General features: G+C 36.8%; 1 protein-coding gene across 2 annotated transcripts in view; it reads left to right on the top strand.

The window, feature by feature from the left end:
- heph (polypyrimidine tract-binding protein 1 heph) overlaps nucleotides 1–20,223 on the top strand; it is a 100,728-nt gene that overhangs the window by 3,848 nt on the left and 76,657 nt on the right. Inside the window, exon 2 of one of the 2 annotated variants that reach the window (XM_088046708.1) lies at nucleotides 7,786–7,813. The exons of the other annotated variant lie outside the window; for it this stretch is intronic. Within the exon in view, the coding sequence (XP_087902834.1) occupies nucleotides 7,786–7,813 (28 nt within the window). The remainder of the gene's footprint in view (nucleotides 1–7,785; nucleotides 7,814–20,223) is intronic. 2 annotated transcript variants of the gene reach the window in all.

The raw sequence follows: 20,223 nt of genomic DNA, 5'->3' as shown, positions 1-20,223 counted from the left end.
CTTTTGTGTGTCGCACATGTTCCCGGATATCTCATGCAAAAAGGACCGACCGAATAAGGATTCGATGGCTAAATCTCTATTTGCATCAGTTCTGAGCCTCTCTTTCATCTGTCACATTGATCTCATTCACAAAAAATATAAATTCAAGAGGATACAACGGATGGGCGGCCTGTGGGATTTTTCTCTAATTAAATTTGCATTTTTAAAGTGGAGCTTAATTTCACTCGCTTTACCTAAACGCTATAATTATTCGCTTATTATTACTGAATTTTAATGCACCAAGGATTAACTTCACATCAACGCTAATTCCTTCATCGAAAATGAAATATCTAGTCTTATCCAAGCAATCCAAAATATTTCGCACTTTACGTCTTGGCTTCTTGGTGGCCTAGTCATTATATGGTATAATTCGTACCATTCGTTCCACTTTCGTTCAACCGTTAATGGTCCATGACTGTTAAGTTCTCCTCGGCACAAGAAGCAATCCTCTTCAAGGACGTCTTTTTCTGTCTGAGTGCAATTAGTGATGGCAAGTATAATCATGATGGAAAAGTGTTATTATTCTTCAACTTATATCAACTTACGTGATGAAATGTCTCATTTTATTAAACGTATGATAAAAAATCTTCATCGGCGATCGAAGCGAGCTATATTTCCACAAGCCCCGAGTATTTCAAAATATTTCTTTTACGATACCAATATCGTGTACCATTTATTAGATATTCAACACGTAAATTCTGAAAGCAACGTAATTTTCATGTTCAACAGCTTGTTTAGCCATTCAACAAACTTCCGTTAAATAACAATTCCTCGAATTGAAAATTCAACATGCACCAAGGCGTAGGTCAGGATGTTGGTCTTGTAAATGTATACATCGCCTTCTAAGAACCTAAGCTCAGGTGTTCCTATCTTGATTTACTTCCACCGCATTACGATTAAGCTGTGTTGCTGGGTTAATCCCGTGCAAATCTAGATTTGAAAAAATTGCTTTTACTACCTGTTAGTACACGGGTGATAAGAGCTATTTTTACATCGGCGTATAATGCAGCAACAGCACGGTGCACTGGTAATCCGCCTTAAAGCCTTGCATAAACGACGCCAAATCCAAAAATAACGAGATGTAAAATTGAAGTTTTCTAGCATATCGTAGACGAGAGGGTTTTCACTATTTCCATCGAAAATACGAATGGCTAATACAATTTTCATTTAATCACAGTCGTTTTTCAGTCGGACCGTTTACGATTTAAGTTAATTTGATTGCCATTAATCAACGCGGTTTGTGTTTTAACGGCATTACGGCCACGTTTGGGGTAGGTTTGCATTATTGAGTGAAATAAACCGATAAATCGGCATGGTGGTGACGGGAAAAAAAAAGACTCGTGCGTCTACAAAACTGTAAGTTTAATGGTCCATTCTTGCCAAGCGCTCCATTAACATGAAACTCATAGTACCTAATCGAATATTCATGTTTGATATTAGCGGCAAAAATGGCAACTCGTTATCATGCCCTAGCTGATTGTTTCCGGCATGGGAAATTGCTGCGTCCGGTTTCCACGAGCGGCGCCCATTTTCAGATAGTTTTCCCTCCAACCCCCGATGCCGAATGCGTTTTATTTCAGTGTAAAGATTGCGAACGTAAAGTTCAGGACTCTATTTTTGTTTTTCTTGGTTTTGCATTTCTGCTGTATTTGCATAGCATCTGCGGATCATGGAATCAAATAAAATCTTACTCTGCATATACACTCGAAATATTTTTCCAGGATTAATAAATTCCTAGAATAAATTAATGTACTTGCTTAATTGGTAGCGGTTGTTGGAATTAAAAAAAATTGGTTTTCTTCGTTTTCCAACCCTGAAGCACTCTCTCCGTAGACGGCGGAATCTTAATAATAAACACATTCAGGGAAATTAATTTTTCTGAAAGTGGGTAATTTTCTTTGTCAGAGATGTAATGGTCGTAATTTTATTTTCTACAATGATATTAACATTTTAGAAGGGGATCGCAGTGTTTACTTATTTTTCAATTTTATTTTTTTCGACGTTAATTGTAAGCGGATCATTGTTTTTCGAGAACAATGAACAACACATAAAAAATCTCGTCCATATTTTGCTACGATCCTAGACAATTCGAGGTGGATTACACGGGAAAATTTTGGTGTAAAACACGTCACATTTGCAACATGAAATAAAGGCTTTCAGTAATTTGAATAGGGAGCATCACATCATTATCAACGATGTATGTTTACTAAAACGAAATGTTTGACATGGACCTAGTGAGTATTTATTATTAATTTTAATTATTACATACTAAAATTAATAAAACATGGATATTTATTGCCTGGAGTTGTGTATATAAAATTCTAATTTTCGGAGTTGCAAAATTAATTATAGACACATACATTTGCTCTATTTGTGTAAACTGTAGTTATGTGGATGGGGGAATTTCCAAACAAGCTTTGTTGCTCTTTAACGTGGAGCTTCTATGGTAGCCAATTTTTCAAAAAAATGTTTTTTGTTTTACTCATTCATGCTTCAAAAGTGCCCGACAACACATTTAACCCTTCTCTAGAATCTTTTGGTTGGACGAAGGGGGAATATTTCAATATAGGTCAGTGTGTCGAGGCGCGGGGTGTCGAGCTTTTCAAATGTGATCGGGGAAGAGGAAAATTTTACTGTAAGAAAAGTGGGGAATTTGTTATTGTTATTATGTTGTTATTATTATGCCATTATGCACATAAATATCTGTTGAACGTTCTATAATTTCTAATACATTAGGGGATTACAAACATGCGTTGTTACCACTAGCAATAATATTATGACGACGTCTATTCATTTGCGCTTGAAATGTTCAATCGTATTTCAGGTCTTCTTTTCATTCGTTGGTTTTTTATTGAAAATTGCTATTCACTGAAACGTTTTTTCATAATGGTAAATGGGGTCTTTTTTATGTAAATGGATCTGCATTTGTCAGGGAGAGAAACTAAACAAGGAAAAAAGTAAGTCATATTTCTTCGTGAAAATTATGACAAGACCATTCGGCGTTCTCTAAGTGATTCTAAAGTAGACTTTTGTGGGCACGCTTTTGATTTATTTCAACAGTTGATTACGCGACAAGGCCGGTCAGTGGTTTGTAACAGCGCGAGAAAAACTCAGAGGGACGAGATCCTGTCTAGAACTAGAAAGCTCAGTTAGATCGTAATCGTCCTTTAGATGTATCCTGATGTTAATAGCACTTCAAAAACATGGCTGTCTCAACTGCTCGCATTATTGATTATAATTGGTTTGACTGCCATATTGTTTCCGTTATGTAAACCTAATTAACGCAGTAAAATCTGCAGGCGTGATGCGGGCTTCAGGCAGGTCGTAGTTTAATTTGGGCTCCATCGTGGCTCATACATTTTTCATCGCTGACTTGATGTTGGAACATGGACATTAATGCAAGTTGCAGAACAATTGTTGAAGAATGTATGTTGCATTCGTTGGTAACGACCCATTGTGTTGTTCATTGTGCCTCCGCGCGGAATAAGAATGAGCAGTGGTGGAGGGAAAAAAATGGAGGGTGATTATTTTACGATATGCACACAATGGCGGCTGATTAGGGATGTTTTAGTGCCGCGAGCATTTGCAGTACTTTTCGTAAAGAAGCTTTTTGATCGAAAAGTATCACGATTGAATCTTTCGCTCCATGTTTCAGTTAATGAGGAATTTTAATTTTTATGAGCGTTTTCAGCAAATTGAATAGCGTTCTCGGAGCTGATTTTAAATAGGTAATGTTGCCGGTTTTGCTGGACCATTCAAAATTTCATAATCGCGACTACTAAATATCACATTTTAGCCTAAATGGGTTGTGCTAAGCGGTAAAATACAGTGTACATGAAGCGAAATGTCGGCGAGATATTAATAAAGTACCGAAATTTACATATAACTTTGTCATGCAGCTACGACTGACATGAATGCATTGCTAGGTAGAAACGTTTTTAATTAACTACAGTTTTGGATTTGTTGCTGTACCTGTTATGTGCTAACGGATTTCTATTGTTGCCATGGAAAAAAAGTCCTGTTTTAGTGCTAATTGGAAATGTTTGCATTGTTTTTCTACAGTTTATATCGGCTTGCCTCCGCTGTTCACTTCATTTTATAAATCCATGCATTAATTAGATAATGGTAATGTTACTGAAGGATGTGAGGTTAATTAGCTGTGGCAAGCTTCAAGACAAGGGTCTTACGGAACTTGAATGGAGGTCGAACGGACGGATATCTCTATCGGGAAACGAGAGTTTCAAACGTTTTTACAGTACGTGGCGCGACGACGAAAAACGAATTTAATTACTAAATTTAATTATAAGGAAAATATTGAATGCAACTCGTTGGCCAAATTATTTGAGCCTTTTAATTATATTTGACTCGACTACGCCTCGTTAAAAACGGTGTAAACGCTCAAACAGTTTTTTATCAAACTTGTTAAAGACCGTTTACAGAGTTTACCCGAGTAATTTTTTATTTATTCCAGTGTCAAAATTATTCTCCATATTCGGTCTAAAGAAAATTTCTCTCAATATCTTAAATTAAGGAAAGTATGAAAATGTTTGTTTTTCTTAGAAGAATTTTTTTTATGCATTATTAAAATTTAATCCTGACTCAATACAATGAGTCATTAATTTTATTTCAGATAACTTCTTTCTACGTCTTGCGTAACATTGACATTGACTTTGCCTTCGGCTGTGTAGTGTTGTTTGTTTCCATTTTTTCTTGTGTTTTGATTTCACGAACCTTCGCTCAAAAAAAATAACAATGTTTTCATCCATAAAATGAAAAGTTGCGTGTCCAGTATAAATTTGTCGGATCATAAATGTGATGTCAAGGTCCTGTTTTATTCTTGACAAGCGGCTATTGTGGCCAAACCCTGTTGCGCTCATATTAGGGCGTTTTTCTGCGTTTTCTTTCAATCGTTTGACGGACGCCTCTCTTCATGACGGTTTTATATAAACTACTTTATCAGTCTTGAAAAGATGAGTCTAAAAAGAATTGTAATAATTTTTATTTTGAAATACTTGTAGATTTGTTGGGTCTTCAGGTTTTCCTTCTTTGTTAATTGTTGTTGGTTTTCTAGATCAATCCACACTCTATCAAAATGTCAGAAGCAGAATTTACGGAAATATTGAGCAATTAAGGATTTTATAGCTTGTTTTCTGGTTATTTATTTCAATAATTTAAAAATGTTAGTACTTTTTTTATTACTTATTGTTCACTAACAAAGGTTGATAAAATACCAAACGGTGGACATAAACGGAAATGATGCAATAAAAAATAATCGGTTAACTTAGCAACATTTAAATTAGTTCATTTTAATTTATAATTTGCGATCGCCGTCTGATTTTAGGCCAATTTGCAAAAATCTGACTCATTTTCAGGATATGGTTTTGACTTAATTAAAGGTAGTAGTGCATAGTGGAGTGGATTTTTTTTTATAGTTTTTTAAAGCGAAGTTTGTGGTAATTATGTCAACTTGACAATTTTCAGAACTTCTTTAAAAGTTTTGTTAAATTTGGTGGATGCGCCGGGATAAGTCCTATTTTTTTACTCCTTAACTTTTTTTTTCATAATTTAATTTTTGTAGTTACTAGAGATTTGTACTGTAAAATGTACGCTTCAATAAAACAGCCTGAAATTCTGCACTTCTAAACCAACTCATAAGAAATTTCAGTTCGGTCGGACGTAAAAAGTGGCGAATATAAGAAGCTTAAGTTCCCAGTGTTTTAGTAACTTGCAAACAGAGCAGCTTTTTAGTGTTTTTAGTCCCGCTGTTTTTTTACGTTGTCATACGTTTTACTCATGAACAGTAGATAACAGGAAAGCTCTTCAAACGCTTGAATCAACATCTAAATCTTCGTAAATAGAGCCATCTGTCCTTACCCGGAGTTTTTGTTCATCATTTAATTAACTTAGAGTGTGACACTGTCGGATACGTTCTCCCTGATGAAGCTAAATTGAAAGATAAAACTCATTTGAGATAAAAAAAATACGTGAAAAAGCTCCTATTCTATCTATTGACAATTCGTTATATTCATATGCTGTAAAAAGGAATTTCAGATGGGATTTGCACCTATCAGTGAGAGTGCAAATTGTAAACATAGTTTTACGTTGTAAAGCTTTAACAGTGAAGCAGCGAATAAATTCCCAGCAAAGTTCGACAGTTTGCCGTCTGTTTTTGGTTGGAATTCGATTTGCTACTTTGTAGTTTTTTCCCAATAAAATCTCTTCGTGTAAGAAGTGTTGGCTCATGTTTGCTCAATTCTACTAAACCGTGATTAGAATATTAATTCGAGCTGACCAACCGTTTAACATTTCTCAGACATTAAAGTGTCTGTTCGGGTCCCATCTGGCATATTGCTCCTTCCACGTATGCGCTGTAAAACCTCTTCGTTTGTACAGCACGTGCCCACTTAAATATTTACTTTTGCAAAGTTGCCACTACTTAAAATAATCCGTCGGAAGCAAAACAAAATAATCGTCTTTTAATCCTTTGCGCATTTCTCCAGGTAGATTGTTAAATATGAAATATTAAGGTAAAAGTTGAATCTCGCTTCGTTGGTTTGCTTTTGGCTTTAACAAGAAGCCACGGTTATGCACATTTACGTGCTAAACTTTATTATTGTTTTTGCTGCTTTATTAATGTTGTACAGTTTATGGACCGACCATCAAGTAAGTTTTGATACGACTTGGGTTCGTTTTGTCGTGGCAATTAAAAAACAAAGCTCGTAAAAGAGAAATGTTGAATGCGCTGGTTATCGCAACAGAACGTAGAGGCGGAATTATTGTTTTCCATTATTGATAAAATGGCGGAATTGGATGGTCCGTGTGGCAGATTACACCGGTTACTGTTCAAATTAACATAATGGTCTTAGTAAAATCGGATCGTTACCGTGGTCCTGCGGCAACTACCATTAATGTGAAATAATACATCAAATGGATAATGGCGTATTTCCGTGAATCTTAATGGAGGGATGTTAATTTTATTTTGTTTATGTTGCTCTAAATGTTTATTGGGGGGAGATTTCAGTTATACGGGCTACATACGGTCAAAAATTAATTTGCAAGGCATAACGTTTGTGAAGATCTAAATTTTAGAATTTCTGAGAAAATCTGACAAACCTCAAAGCTTGAGAAAGCAGTTTCTGAAAATGCTTTCGTTCTTTTCAAATATCTTGGGAAACATTGACCCTATCACTGAGTTCTATGTCTGCTCGGAAAGTTTATTTAATTGTGTTTTCAATGTAGGGTCGAACAATTTCATAACTTAGTAAGTTTCTAAGTAGAGCTGCCCCCTTCGTCAAAGGTTTGATGACTTGAATCTGGGCGATAAAATGTGTGAGTTGCTTCAGACCAAGTTAGAACCCTCACTCTGAAGGGTGTCAATTTATAATTTGTGCATTAATATTTCATCATTGATGTTGCAAAACTTGACATTTTGTCTCAAAAAATAAATAAATCTGAAATCTCTGTTCTACTTTACTACACTGAATATTGTATGGTTTCAACCCGCGAATGCACGACTCTGCTTCGAGGAATTTTGATTGTTATCTCTTCTATTCTGCACTATTCTTCGACACGTTTTCAGCACTGCACCTAAGAACCGCTTAATTCACCACACAGAGAACACACCTGCATTTTCAGATCACGAACGCCGTCACAAAAACTTGTCTTGTCACAACAGCATCAAAGTAACTCTTTCTATATGTACATATAATTTGAACGTTCTTTTAATTTTCTTTCTCTTCTTTCTAGGGGGTTGAATGTGCTAAGACGTCTTAAGGTGAGTCTTTCCTTCCCTTATAGTTGTGCATTGTAGCTTTTGCATGTTTGTTGTTGCTTGTGTGTGCTCGATCAGGCCGTTGCGTTTGTAGCCTTAGCGCATTCCGGATTAATTACAATTACGTCGGTCCGGGCCTGGCTTGCGCCCCAGACATGTTGTAATAATGAGGGCGGCTTTGACCGGTCGACGAGCGATTGTGGTCTTTGGGCGCCTCGGCAGTAAGAAACCGGCGGATTTTCCGGCTCTTTAATTATTCAAAGCAGTAATAATGTTGGTATGAATAATAAGCCAGGCGTATATGGCCGTGAGGTTGGCAATACATAATAAATGCGGCGGGTGTTTAATTATTAGCAGGGAAACTGGCGAATTTCGCTGGGCGAATGCGCCGCAATGGTCTGACCTTTCTCTCCTTTCTCTCTTCGCGAGGAGCTTTTTCACGTCGTCGTAAGCTCACCGACACACAGACGTCTTTATTGTTGCGCCGGCCTTCTTTTGTTTTCGGGGGCTTTGCTTTTTATTATTTCGCTTGATTAAATGCGGCATGGTCGACTTTCTGGGTTTATTGGAGAAGACATTTTTTATTTACACATGCACGGAGGAATTCAAAGGATGTGGGGAATGGGGTCGGACTTGTTTTTGCGAAAATAAATTCGTCAAGTTCTTAATGAAGGACTGGGGAACATGTGCTTTTTGCTGACAGGTACATTTTTCTTTCAATTGTACTCTTAAGTACTTTAGAAGTGTTTACGTTTTCGGGACACCTTTTTGAATAGGTCATATAATTAATTAACAAACTTTAATGATATCTGACTTCCAAGGTAACTAAGTTTATATTGCATTTTTTTGGGTTTTTAGGCTTTTTGGATTCAATTTATTGGGTTTTTACAATTCTTGGAAATCAGTTTTTTATATTGTTTTTTTAGTTTTCAGATTCTCATATTTTTTCATAATTTTGTAAATTTGGACGCTTTTCAATCAATTTCAAAACATTCATTAAAATTCAAATAAGGAAAACTGATATTCTTGCTTCTTAGCTCAACTAATCAAAGAGGGTATTTAATAGTTTCAGATTTTAAGGATCTAAAAATTTAAGAAATCAGATTTTAAACTTTTGTTCTGAAAGTATTTAGGTTCTGAGAAACCGAGAACCTAGAAACCTGGAAATTTGAGTGAAGTTTTGCTAATTTAATTATATTTTATTTACCCTACGCCTAAATGGAACGATCCATGTATGTCATCTACAACCATTCATTTGTGAGTTGTTGGGCGATTTAATAATTATGCATTTAGAGGAACATTTTTTCAATTTTGCAATTTTTAGGGAATATTGGGATTTAAAATTACTATGAAGCGAAAGTTTAAATTGCAAAAAATCCAATTTTCCAATGGAATTGATATTAGTGTTTCGGGCAGTATTGTAGATCAATATAATCAAAATATCAAAAAGTTAATGTTATGACTGACGAAAAAAGTTTGACGTCTAATTTTTCGATACGCTCTCATGACCTCGAACTTTTCGGTTTGGTGGCATACCGGAATTCCGCTGTTATTAATTCAGAAGTTTTTTTTTGCGTCCTCTCTCGGGAAACATCCATTAAATTCGTGTCTATAGCCACATTCAGCCCCTTGTTAGCATGAACAGCGAGCGATCTAAAAATATCCTTATCAGAAATTTTCCTATCAATTTCCTAGCGTTTTCAACATGTAAACAACGACGTTAGCTCTCACGTCCCTCTTATTTTTCCCTCCAGAACGATCAGTCTGCGTCACTGGATCTACTCTTCATCTCCTTTTCCTAACCATCCTGAATAACTTGATGCTCTTCACTGTCCTTATGAATAATGCAAGAGAATAGAGTAAGCAACCGGTGGTCATTCCCGGAGGGGTAAGTCTAGTCTTAACCGGAAATCAAACACGGAGTAATTCGTTAATTCGGTTCGGCCCATCGAGGGTGTGGTATACCATCGATTTTCAATCGAATCTTGGCGGAGGTTACGACCTGATGTTACAAGTGTAGACAAGGTGGACATCTTGCCAAAAGCTGTATACGTCTAATTTAGTGATGGAGGCATAACGACCCCTCTGTTTATTAATTTGATTTGGGATTATGCGTATTATGACGCCCGTGATAGTTAATTAATTTAATCCGGGAGCTTGCATTATAAAATGGACGATTCGCGTTTGCCAACGCTCGTTCAATACAGCTGCTCTTGTCCTTGCAATGACGTTCTTACTCCGGATGCAACTTAATCGACTGGACTCGAAGGGTGGGTTAGGTGAGGAGTGTTCATGATGAACCATAATTTCGCCTAAAAATGATATTTGCATGTGTAATGGCTTCGACAGGGACGGAAATAGAAACCTGGATGCTAATTACCCGTGATAGAAAGAAATTAACTCGGCTATACTTTTTTACATACTGATGCGTGAATTTTTTATCGGAAACGGGAACGTGCATCCGAGAGTTGTAAAAAATGTACGGGAATTATGATTGAAATCGAATTGTCAGTTAAATCTCTGGTATTCTAGAAGTAGCCAAGCAATTTAAAGCACCTGTGCGGGTTATTAATGGAGAATGATTCATCATTGGTAATATTATGATTAATGGTGGATCCGTAAGTTGCATGCAGAGTTTAAGTTATTTTTGTACACGGTTTAGCGATTTTATTAAAATAGCGGAAGTGGGTCAAATATTCGTGGTATCTAATTTGTTTACTAAATTTTTAAAACATGTCTAAACAGACTAACAAAAAAATTAATGGGTTTACTACTACCGTAGTTGGTTTAGAATGCTTTGGTTTTTTTGAATTGTTAAGATTTTTTGATTGCAAACTTTCAACAAACAATTTCATGCAAATACAAATTACAAAACCCATTTTGACCGTCTGGTTTTTTCAAAAATGTAAAAAACGTGCGAACGCAGCACAGCTAAAATTAAAAGCACCGGCTTCCACAATTCTCACCGAAAGTTTTCGTCTCTATACTTTTTTAATATTGTTTTAGTGTCTTGCCACGAGTAAAGCAAAATTTGCAAGATTACAGTAATTTAGCCTAAAGTGGTATGTACTTACACGTCTCCAATCTTTCTTCGTCCCTGAAATTTCGTTTAATTTTCGTGCAATTTCCACCCATCTCAACTGAGAGTGCCGTTTTAGAGTTAATTTTTTTTTGTTGAAACCATTTTCAGAATGTGAAATTGATTTCATTAAAGGGTAGCAAACACTGGAAAGCAGTAATGTTTAATTCAGCACATAAGTGAATTTCATCGATATCTCGTTTAAACTTGGACTGTTAGTTGGAAACTAGCTCACATGTGTAAAGTTTCAAGACCGCGCTTTTCCGATTTAATTCGGTTTTCTCCAATCAGTTTTTGACGTTTTTGGACATCTTTGGTGGGTATAAACTTGAAACTTCCTGAACTTTCCGACCTGCCATTAAATAATAAACTGGTCGTTGGCTGGTCTATTATAATTAACCCGAAACAACAGGCCCTGACAAGCCTTTTGTGTCGCCAACTGGACACACAATTAATTAATGTAGCGTGCACCCATGGGGGATTAGCCCAGATATCTCCGTATACATTAGTAAAATGGCGTAAATTCAAAGCTCTGCCCGGTAATAACATCTAAACGTGTATTGTTCTTGCATTTCGCACCGGCGAACCTCCCGGGGATTTCTCGTTTGCACAGCCGATTCGGAACGTACATACCTAAACAATACCGATTCCCATTTGGGAATATTTAGCGGTCTGTTTACTTTTCCGTTCTTGTTTCGGCCGTCAGTACATTTTTTGAGGGATTTTTCAAAAACAACGTTTAATCACGTTAAAATAACGTATGTAGGTACGCTTGCATAAATTTGACAGCGATCCGAAAATAACGGACCAAAGTGAATCCAAACATACCCTCTCGAAAATTCATTAGCGTCTTGCACGGAATAAAAGCAAGCGGCGTGCATTAATCCGAGGATGGACGGCTTGGAGGATACCTTTCCATGCAGATTTGTGCCGGACGCATGAATAAAGTCGGTTATATTATGCACGAGGGTTCGAAAGGAGGATGAGAAGGCACCCGGAGAGGGTAAAATGTGGAGATATTGTGCAGTACGGACGAGGTGTAAATTTGAAGATGGGCGCTTAAAATTTATTTTGCCCGGCGCATCCACCATTTTTACATGTAATTTTTTTTGTTTGATTTAATCGCACGTCACATTGCGTCCACGTTTTTTAATAAAAGCGTGAAAGATTTAATTGACCAGAACAGAGTGTGAACACTGGCCTCTTTTTCATCGTTTCTATCAAAATTATGGAAAATGTGATGATTTCATCGACCACAAAACGGCGGAATGAATTTTCTCTTGGTGAATTTTTTCATAAAATGGAGCATTCAGCAACAAATTAACTAATAAATGTTTAATGGCCTTCCATTGTGTAGCTTGAATTTACGATGGCGCTTTTTCCTCTTCGGTGATAAAAATACGTGTGATCATCCAGTAGTTGGGGCAATAAATGTAAGATGATAAAGCATTATAGTAAGTAACGTCGTCGGAACTATGTTAATTTAGTTATAAAGTTGGGTAACCAGACTTCCCTCAGTTCCTCCATTCGCTCATTCGGTGGTTAGAGGATGTATCGTCGTTTCTTGAGACGCAAAAACTTGGCTTTATAGTTTTGGCATTACGAAATAAGTGGGTAAGTTTGGCCGCTTAATACCTCTCGGTGTGGTAATAAGGTTCAAGTTGTAAAATTTCTCGTCGGCAATTGCCTACCTAACTGGTTGATGATAATTTACAAGGTTGGAGGGTTGAGCTAATTTTTGCTCAGGTAATGTAACAACAAAGGGTCCTCGCCACGACGTATATTACTAATTAACCTACTCGTTCTGTCATGGTTGATGGCCCATAAAGCTTCAGCTGTACGACGACTAAGATTTAATTTCCTCCCAGAACGTGTTGTCTTTTTTCGACGGACCCTTATTGATGCCGAGCGATGAAGCTTGCACAGAAAAGTCTTTAATAACGGCGCCGGAAAATGTTTCTTTTCTAAATTTTTTTTAATAAGAAAATTCGCTTAATTAAGAAGTCGGCATTTTTCAGCTACTTTGAATTTTAATTTGATATGAGCCGGTCTTTCCAACTTTACACGTTCTTGATTTTAAAATTATTTAATTACGACCGATCCCCAGACGGAGTTTTTTCCTGCGAGAACGAAGGACGTTTTTGTGCTTCATCGAAGCGCCGAGCGGCGGGATTTGTCAGGAGTTAATGGAGATTCTAGGAAAAACGGGTCTTTAGACTAATTTTTAATTTTTGATTACTGCTGCTCTAATGGATAACACGCTTCACAAACGCCATGTGGAAAGAGATTTCTATTGTTTTTTTCCGGTCTGTGCTAATCCTAATTTTTTAGACTTTTTCGATCCAGCTTTTGAATTTTTTAGATTTTTAATTTTTTTTGTATTCTGAAAAACGTTTAGAACTTTAAGGCACATTGAGTTTCGGATTTTCTCTCAAAATCTTAACCTGGTTTTGAATTGTTAATAATAAGTGGACCAAAACATAAACGTGCCAATTTGATCTGAAAGCATTTTTATCTCTGCGATTAAAGTTAAGTCGTTTGCAGCATTAGAAGTTGAGAATTTTACAGCTCCCCTAATGGAAGAATACGAATGCAGGGAATTTTCTTCCACTTTGTGCCTCTCATTTGATCATATTCCGGAAATTCTAAACAGTGGAAAAGGGAACTTTAAATCTGAGAGGCAATTTGCTACTCCAAATTGTTTTCTTCCACTTGAGTTCGATTTTAGAAAACTGCCCGATATTTGACTTTCATTGTACTACTGGAACTGAAATGAACAATACCTCAAGTCATGAAAAGATTTTACAATCGAATTGGAAATGGGGAAACCGAGAAACACGTGATTTTCATTGCTCGAGTTTTTGTACTCGTTTTCTTTCTTCCGGATTACTTAATTCTGGATTGTTAGGGGACGTGGTGGCAATGAAACAAACGGAATACGATTCGTTTTAGCGAACGTTTGGCTCGTTTCCAGATTGGGAAGGAAACATATCGACTGTCGATATCCGAAGGGATTTGCACATGTGTACGTGACGGAGTGATGCGTAATAATTATCAGGAAAGTCGGGGGTGGTTTAAGGATGGGGCAGTAGTTGAAATATATGCGAAAAAACGCGTCTGGGAATTTGTGGTTGTCTCCCAACTCGTTATTGTTTAAATACTTTGAGATAATTATTTAAAACTTTCAAACCATTGCGCCGGTAAAATCCTAGGCAGTTTCGTTTTTGTCTTAATTATCTCTCCTCTGTCGTTATCTAATTTCGCGTAATTCCTCGCCGTTCTTGCATTAAAATTAAAAAAGTCGCATAAAGAAAATTAATCGGTCTTGCCGCCACCTGGCGTCTTTCTTCCAGACGCGTCTCTCTAGACGTTGAATAATTGACGATCAATTAGTTGTTTTTATCGTAAAGTACTCGACTTAATTGATGACAGATTGAGTTTTCCTTGATGTGATTGAAGAACTACTTTCCGATGTTATTAACTTGCGAAAAAGTTACTTCCCTCACCATCAATAATTTACTAATCGAAACGAAATTACCGACCGATATCACGTTAGTCCGGATGTCGAATTGTTTCGCAGGTATCTCCATTAATAATTGACATCGCCGGAGCTGGAAATGGTACGCAGGATCAAATGGGTTTGGTACAAAGGCGCCTTTTGTTCGCTAACGTCGACGTACGGCTTTGTCCTAATCCTCGCATATGATTGTTTCTGTTGTGGGACCGGCTAATTGGTACGCTTAATTCGGCCCGGTGCCGGTTTTAAGGACTAAACGAGATAATCGTACGCCTGATTAGGATTTGTTCTGTCTGGGCTCGAGTTACGAGGATGGAATAAATATCGTTGGAACCGAGAGATGTGAAAATTGATTCATTATTTAAAAAATGCTTTTAGCTTCGTTTTGTGTTTGGGGGATTAAATATTATATGGCTTGTGGGGCAATTCTTGTGCGAAAATGAGGCCACAACAGAAGAAGAGAAAGACGGGGTAAGCAAAGAACGCTGATCTTTATCTTTTAAGTTAAGTTCAAATAGCTACACTCCAATTTTATTTTGTCTCTGAGTCTTTCTATGGGCTCGTTTAAATGATTTCAAATTTAAGAAATCCGAAAGAATTTAATTGTCAAAAGCATCGAATAAAACAAAAGTGGAAATTTGGAGTATTCTAAAAGAAAGAAAGGTCTGAAGAACATAAGTACAGACTTTAAAGAATTTAAAGAACTCATTAGGATCTAAGAGGTCTTCAGGATCACCTCTAAAAGGTACAAAGAACAGTATTGTAGAGGGAAAAGGCAAAGCTAGCATACCTGAAAGGCTTTTATCAACTTTCACTTTCCATAATTGTTAATTAGTAATGAAGAAAACCGAAGCCTCTAATGCCCTTATGTAATTTTCATTTGACTTTAGATTGCAACATTGATTTTCATGTACCCAGCACACAAACAGATTACTAACTAATACTATCGTAAAGCGGGTCGGGAATCACCCGCTAAATAATAAAGCATTCGATGAGTGTTGTATAAAATTATAAGGGAAACCATCAGCAAGCATTTGAACCAGATTCGATATTAATTACAACAGCTGATGTGGGGGTTTACCGGATGATTTCGATCACACCAGGACTCCATTTCTTTGGAGGAGACCGCGTCGTTCGCTGTTTAATTTATAATCCTCCGTCAACAGCAATTTCCTCTTGTAATTTTTCCGGTCTTCCGAGAGTAGTTCGGAATTAATTTCGTTAAATAAGCAAACTATTGGTAAGCAATCAATTAAATCTGTTTACTCGCGGAATTAAATCAGTCGAAATAGCTTCCCAGCTACACACGTAAGAGGATATTATGCATAAACATGAGCACATAGACGCGATTTATATGTATATGCATTGCCTAATCATCGCAGTTTCGCAGCACAGACTGTTTCGTTGCTGTGTTGCTGAATATACATGTTAAAGATGGACGGGTGTGTGAGAGATGTGATTTAAACTTCAACCCCTCGAATATGTCATCAAAGGAAACTAGCTGCTGTAGCGGCCGTCGCCACTTGCTACCATCAGTCATAATATATTTACCGGCTTTGTGTACCTGCACAACCGAAATGTATGCAAATAAATTGTTTATAAGCTTCTCTTACATTCGCTGAAAGGGTGCTTCAAGCCCTGGCGTACTATATAATTAAGCAAGTGTGGAAAATTCTATATCAATATCGAATTCTGTGGTTTTCGCAATTTTCTCCTCGTACAACGAGGATTTACTTTTCACGTTGTTAAATCGATTTTAGTAAGTTTTGAGGGAAGGTTCTAAGTAGAGTTTGCTGTAAATTGATTTTGGCAAGATGTATCCCTTTTCAAATTGGGTCACTCGAGTTTATAGAGGTGAGGTATTGTCTTTATGTACAAAAGGGAAGTTTGCACGATGTATTGTCACGGACCTGTGTAATACTTGTGCCGATCAGGGAAAGTTTGTTGATTTTGGACTTTCCGTAATGAAAAGAGTACCTAATCCTTGTTTCATATGTACAATTTGGATGAATTTTTATTAGGTTTGTGAAATTTTTTAATTTTCCGGTTTAGATTTACGAATTTTTATATTATTTAACAAACACCACTCCAACATCTTTCAGGAAACGCTGAAAGCAATGTGCATGCAACTCTTTAAAAGTCGGCAAATAAACAAGACAGATCAAATATTTTGATGTTTTTCATTTCATCCTCTTTCCACAGGATGAAACGCTAAAATGCAGTAATAATAATTTAGTCTACATGTCCCCACACGTGCTTAGTTTCCGATCCTGTTCAAATACAACCCCTAATTATCACCCTACACGAGCTGTAGCTATCAGTACCCACAGTTTACCCCGATAAAATCGTTACCCTGAAATTCCATCAACAACGTGTTGGATCGCACCTCCACATAGTAAAAAAGTTTTAAAAAAATCTTTATCGCGACATAAACACACTCTGAGTAAAAACACCGTAGCCAAAGCCTGGTGAAGTATTTTTTCGTCTACCCTCGGTCTTCAATTATTATCAAAACGATTAGTAACATGAAAAAGCACTTTTTGCTTGGAAGCCCGCCATTCCGGACATATAACTGTAATCTCTTCGTCCCGTCCCACCACAAACACACCTGGCTCTTCACGAAACGAACAAAATTTACAACTTTTTGCAAGAGCGTCTGAAATTGGAATGCCATCGTCGAAAGTGAGCATTGGACGAGGGCATTAGTAGAGGAATTCGGACAAGCGAGAGCAAAATGGAACGACAAAGAGAATATTATAATAAAAACTTATTTGATGAGCTGGAAGAACGCGAAGTGCAATACTCAACCGGCGGGCTTTATTGTTATGCGATGTAATTTAACCGAACTGCTTGCCCAATTTTTATAAATTCGTTACAAGATTCGTTACACATGTGCGCTGCTTTTGCTATTATGGAGATCGTAATAATAATTGTACGAGAAAGTAAGGAATTTTGTATTTTAATAACTCAAATGATTATAAATATCAGGTGGAACGCAGAATATCAATTATTGATGATACTTTATAGTAGATGAACAGCAAATGTCAATAATTCTGGATGAAAATGGGATGAAATCAAGTGATAATCTGCAGGATATTGCTCCAATGGCAAACGTCAACAATCAATCATATTCATGAAAACGTATAGCAGTTGTGCTTTCGTAATGAATTAACTAAACAAATAGCCATTGCCGCTAATGAATAAACACATCTAAAATAAATTCGCTCTTTCCTTAAGTGCAACATGGCGGAAAAAAACGGATGAAATTCAATATAATCAGTATTGGACTTTTACGGGATGGAATGGAAATGTTTTGGATTTATTTTATTGGTCTGTTTATTTTAGTTTTAAAAGTATCTAAGTTTTCCTTACAAATTAATAGCAGTTTGTCAAGCTTTTACTCAGTAACTATTTCAGGTTTCAGACTCCTAAAAACTCGGTTTTTAGGTTTACAAGTTTGCTTGTTTCTTAGCTCAAGTTTTCAGTTTTTTTCATTTTTGTTTGGCCAACTTGACACAGACACTCATTAGAATCAACACAGAAAAATACGTTTGTAGACTTAAAAACCTAAAAACTGCCGACTTGGAGCTGCAGGATGTGAAAATTTGAAACTCTAAAACATAAAAAATTCTTCCTGTGAGCTCCGTGCGAAGGCGGCTGTTCCTCCTGTCGAGGTTGAGTGAGCTGTAAAAATTTCCAAGTTTTTCCGGTTAGTTATAATAAGTAGTTAAGTTATCTGGAGCTCCAACTTTAATTAAGTTCTACCTGTGGCGGTGGAGTATAAAAAAGCACCCTTAATTGGATGCTGCGTGCGTTCGATTCAGCTGCATTGATGTTCGGCTGTCGAGCTTCAGTTCCGGCTGCCATTCCCTGTACTTCCGATTATCGAATTATAATAAAATCATTGTTCTATTGTGCAACAAGGCTAGCGGAAACTAATCAGTAGCTATTCGGGGCTCGTCACAGCGTCGCATAAAAATAACGCGGAGACGCAACGCGTTGTGTGTTCGAACAATAGCAGTCCTGCGGAACCCTTGAAGGTAAACTTTCCATAAATATTTAAATTTGTCGCTGATAGGGCGTTTATTGGTTTCTCGACAGAGAAAACTCTTTCAACCGTCGGAAAAGAACAGCAGCGTTTTGAAAATTCAGTTACACTAACGATGAATTGAGTATTGTCAGAGTTGGAATTGGAACGTTTCTTATTTCTGTTAAGTTATTCAAGCTTTTTCGCACTGGCTGCTATTTCAAACCTGTCTTTTGTTAATTCACACGGCCTTTGTTTTCTCAGGTTCGTTTGGCTTATTACTCCATGAATTGAAACTACCCATTGGTGAAAAGTTGGCTTCACTGAATAGGTTTCAATGTGGATGTGTGGTCCTCTCTAAATGATATTTTGTGCCCTATTTACCATTGTGTTTTCGAGCACGCTTCATTTTCTATTATGGAAACGAGAGAATAATTTAAAAGCTTTCTGATGGCTGTATAAACGGGATAAAGCACCGTGACCGTTCAGTCGGTTCATGCAAAACTCATTACTTCCCATACCAGTGCTTAATCTCATTGTAAAGTAATACGGGAAATGTTTTGTGTCTACCGCTGCGTGGCTGCTTTTAAATTGTCCACTTTTATTCAATTTCACGGAATGAATTTACTCTCAGATTTACACCGACAAATGTCTAAAGTTAAAGGATGGAAGTGAAGCGTGATGGAACAGGGAAGAGCGCGGGAATCGATAAATTGGGGACAGAATGGATATAAGGTTTGGGTCAACAATTCTGTCTTGTTCCCTTCAATTTCATCATCGCCCAAATGTCAATTAAACTTTATCACATTTTAATTTTTTCTTCTTCTTTTTCAGGTAAGGAACTTCACTTTTTATGAAATATTGTTTATTTGTCCGATATTTATTGAACGAATATTTAATTTTGTTGCAAGTTTTATTCATTCATCATTTTTGACGTAGACATGACGTTTGTTTCCATTTCCACTAAACCTTATAGGCAACCCAAAATACCAATTTTTTGTCGATTTGCAGGAGAGAAATTTAATTTCACAGTTCTCAAGCTATAGTGAAAAAATAAATACTTGTTACTTTCGTTTATGTGACTAACAAGCATCGGATGTACCCAGGTTGAACATTGTTGATTAAAAATTAACATCACTGTTGTTTATAGAAATTGCACAATTCCATCCTTATTAGAAATTAACGTGAAATTATTTAAAGGCTTTCCGAGCAAGCCTTATCAAACCTTCATGATTGTTTTAATTCTTAATCGCTCGCAAAAGTGCCTAGTCATATATTACTTTTCAAACATGAATACTGCCTGTGCTCGGGCCGGCTCATTTTAGATCGATTTTTGAATTATTTAGGACGCATCTTCAACTTCCGGATTAACTAGAACTCAGTTTGTAGTATCCGTGTTTTATTGATTCTTAATGCAAGTTGAGTGGGTAAATATACATGGAGTTATTGTCATCGCGAGCTTATTGTGTCTTTTTATCGATTGGAAGATGTTTTTTATCTTCATATAAAAGAAACTGGAATTCAGTGTCGACATGTTTACCGCGGTCTTGGCCGACATGTCGCAGTTCACGGCTGTTGAAATTGGGGCCAGGTGTAATGTCAGATTATGCGAAGATGAAATATGCGTCGGTATGCAAATGTGTGAAGGAGAACAGCAGGAGACGATAGGAAAATGATCAATGATCACTAGAAATTTGCTTATTGACGTAAAGCCCGGATAACGTTAGCTTTATTTGGGGAACGTGACTTCATGAGACATTAACGTAGGAGTTCGGTTCGGGTATTAGATT

The sequence above is a fragment of the Gnatocerus cornutus genome, chromosome 9, assembly GCF_029298725.1.
Source record: "Gnatocerus cornutus isolate USDA-ARS CGAHR chromosome 9, icGnaCorn1.1, whole genome shotgun sequence".
Lineage (NCBI taxonomy): Eukaryota > Metazoa > Arthropoda > Insecta > Coleoptera > Tenebrionidae > Gnatocerus > Gnatocerus cornutus.
The sequence above is the reverse complement of the archived record's forward strand: the minus strand, read 5'-3'. Positions and strand labels throughout refer to the sequence as shown.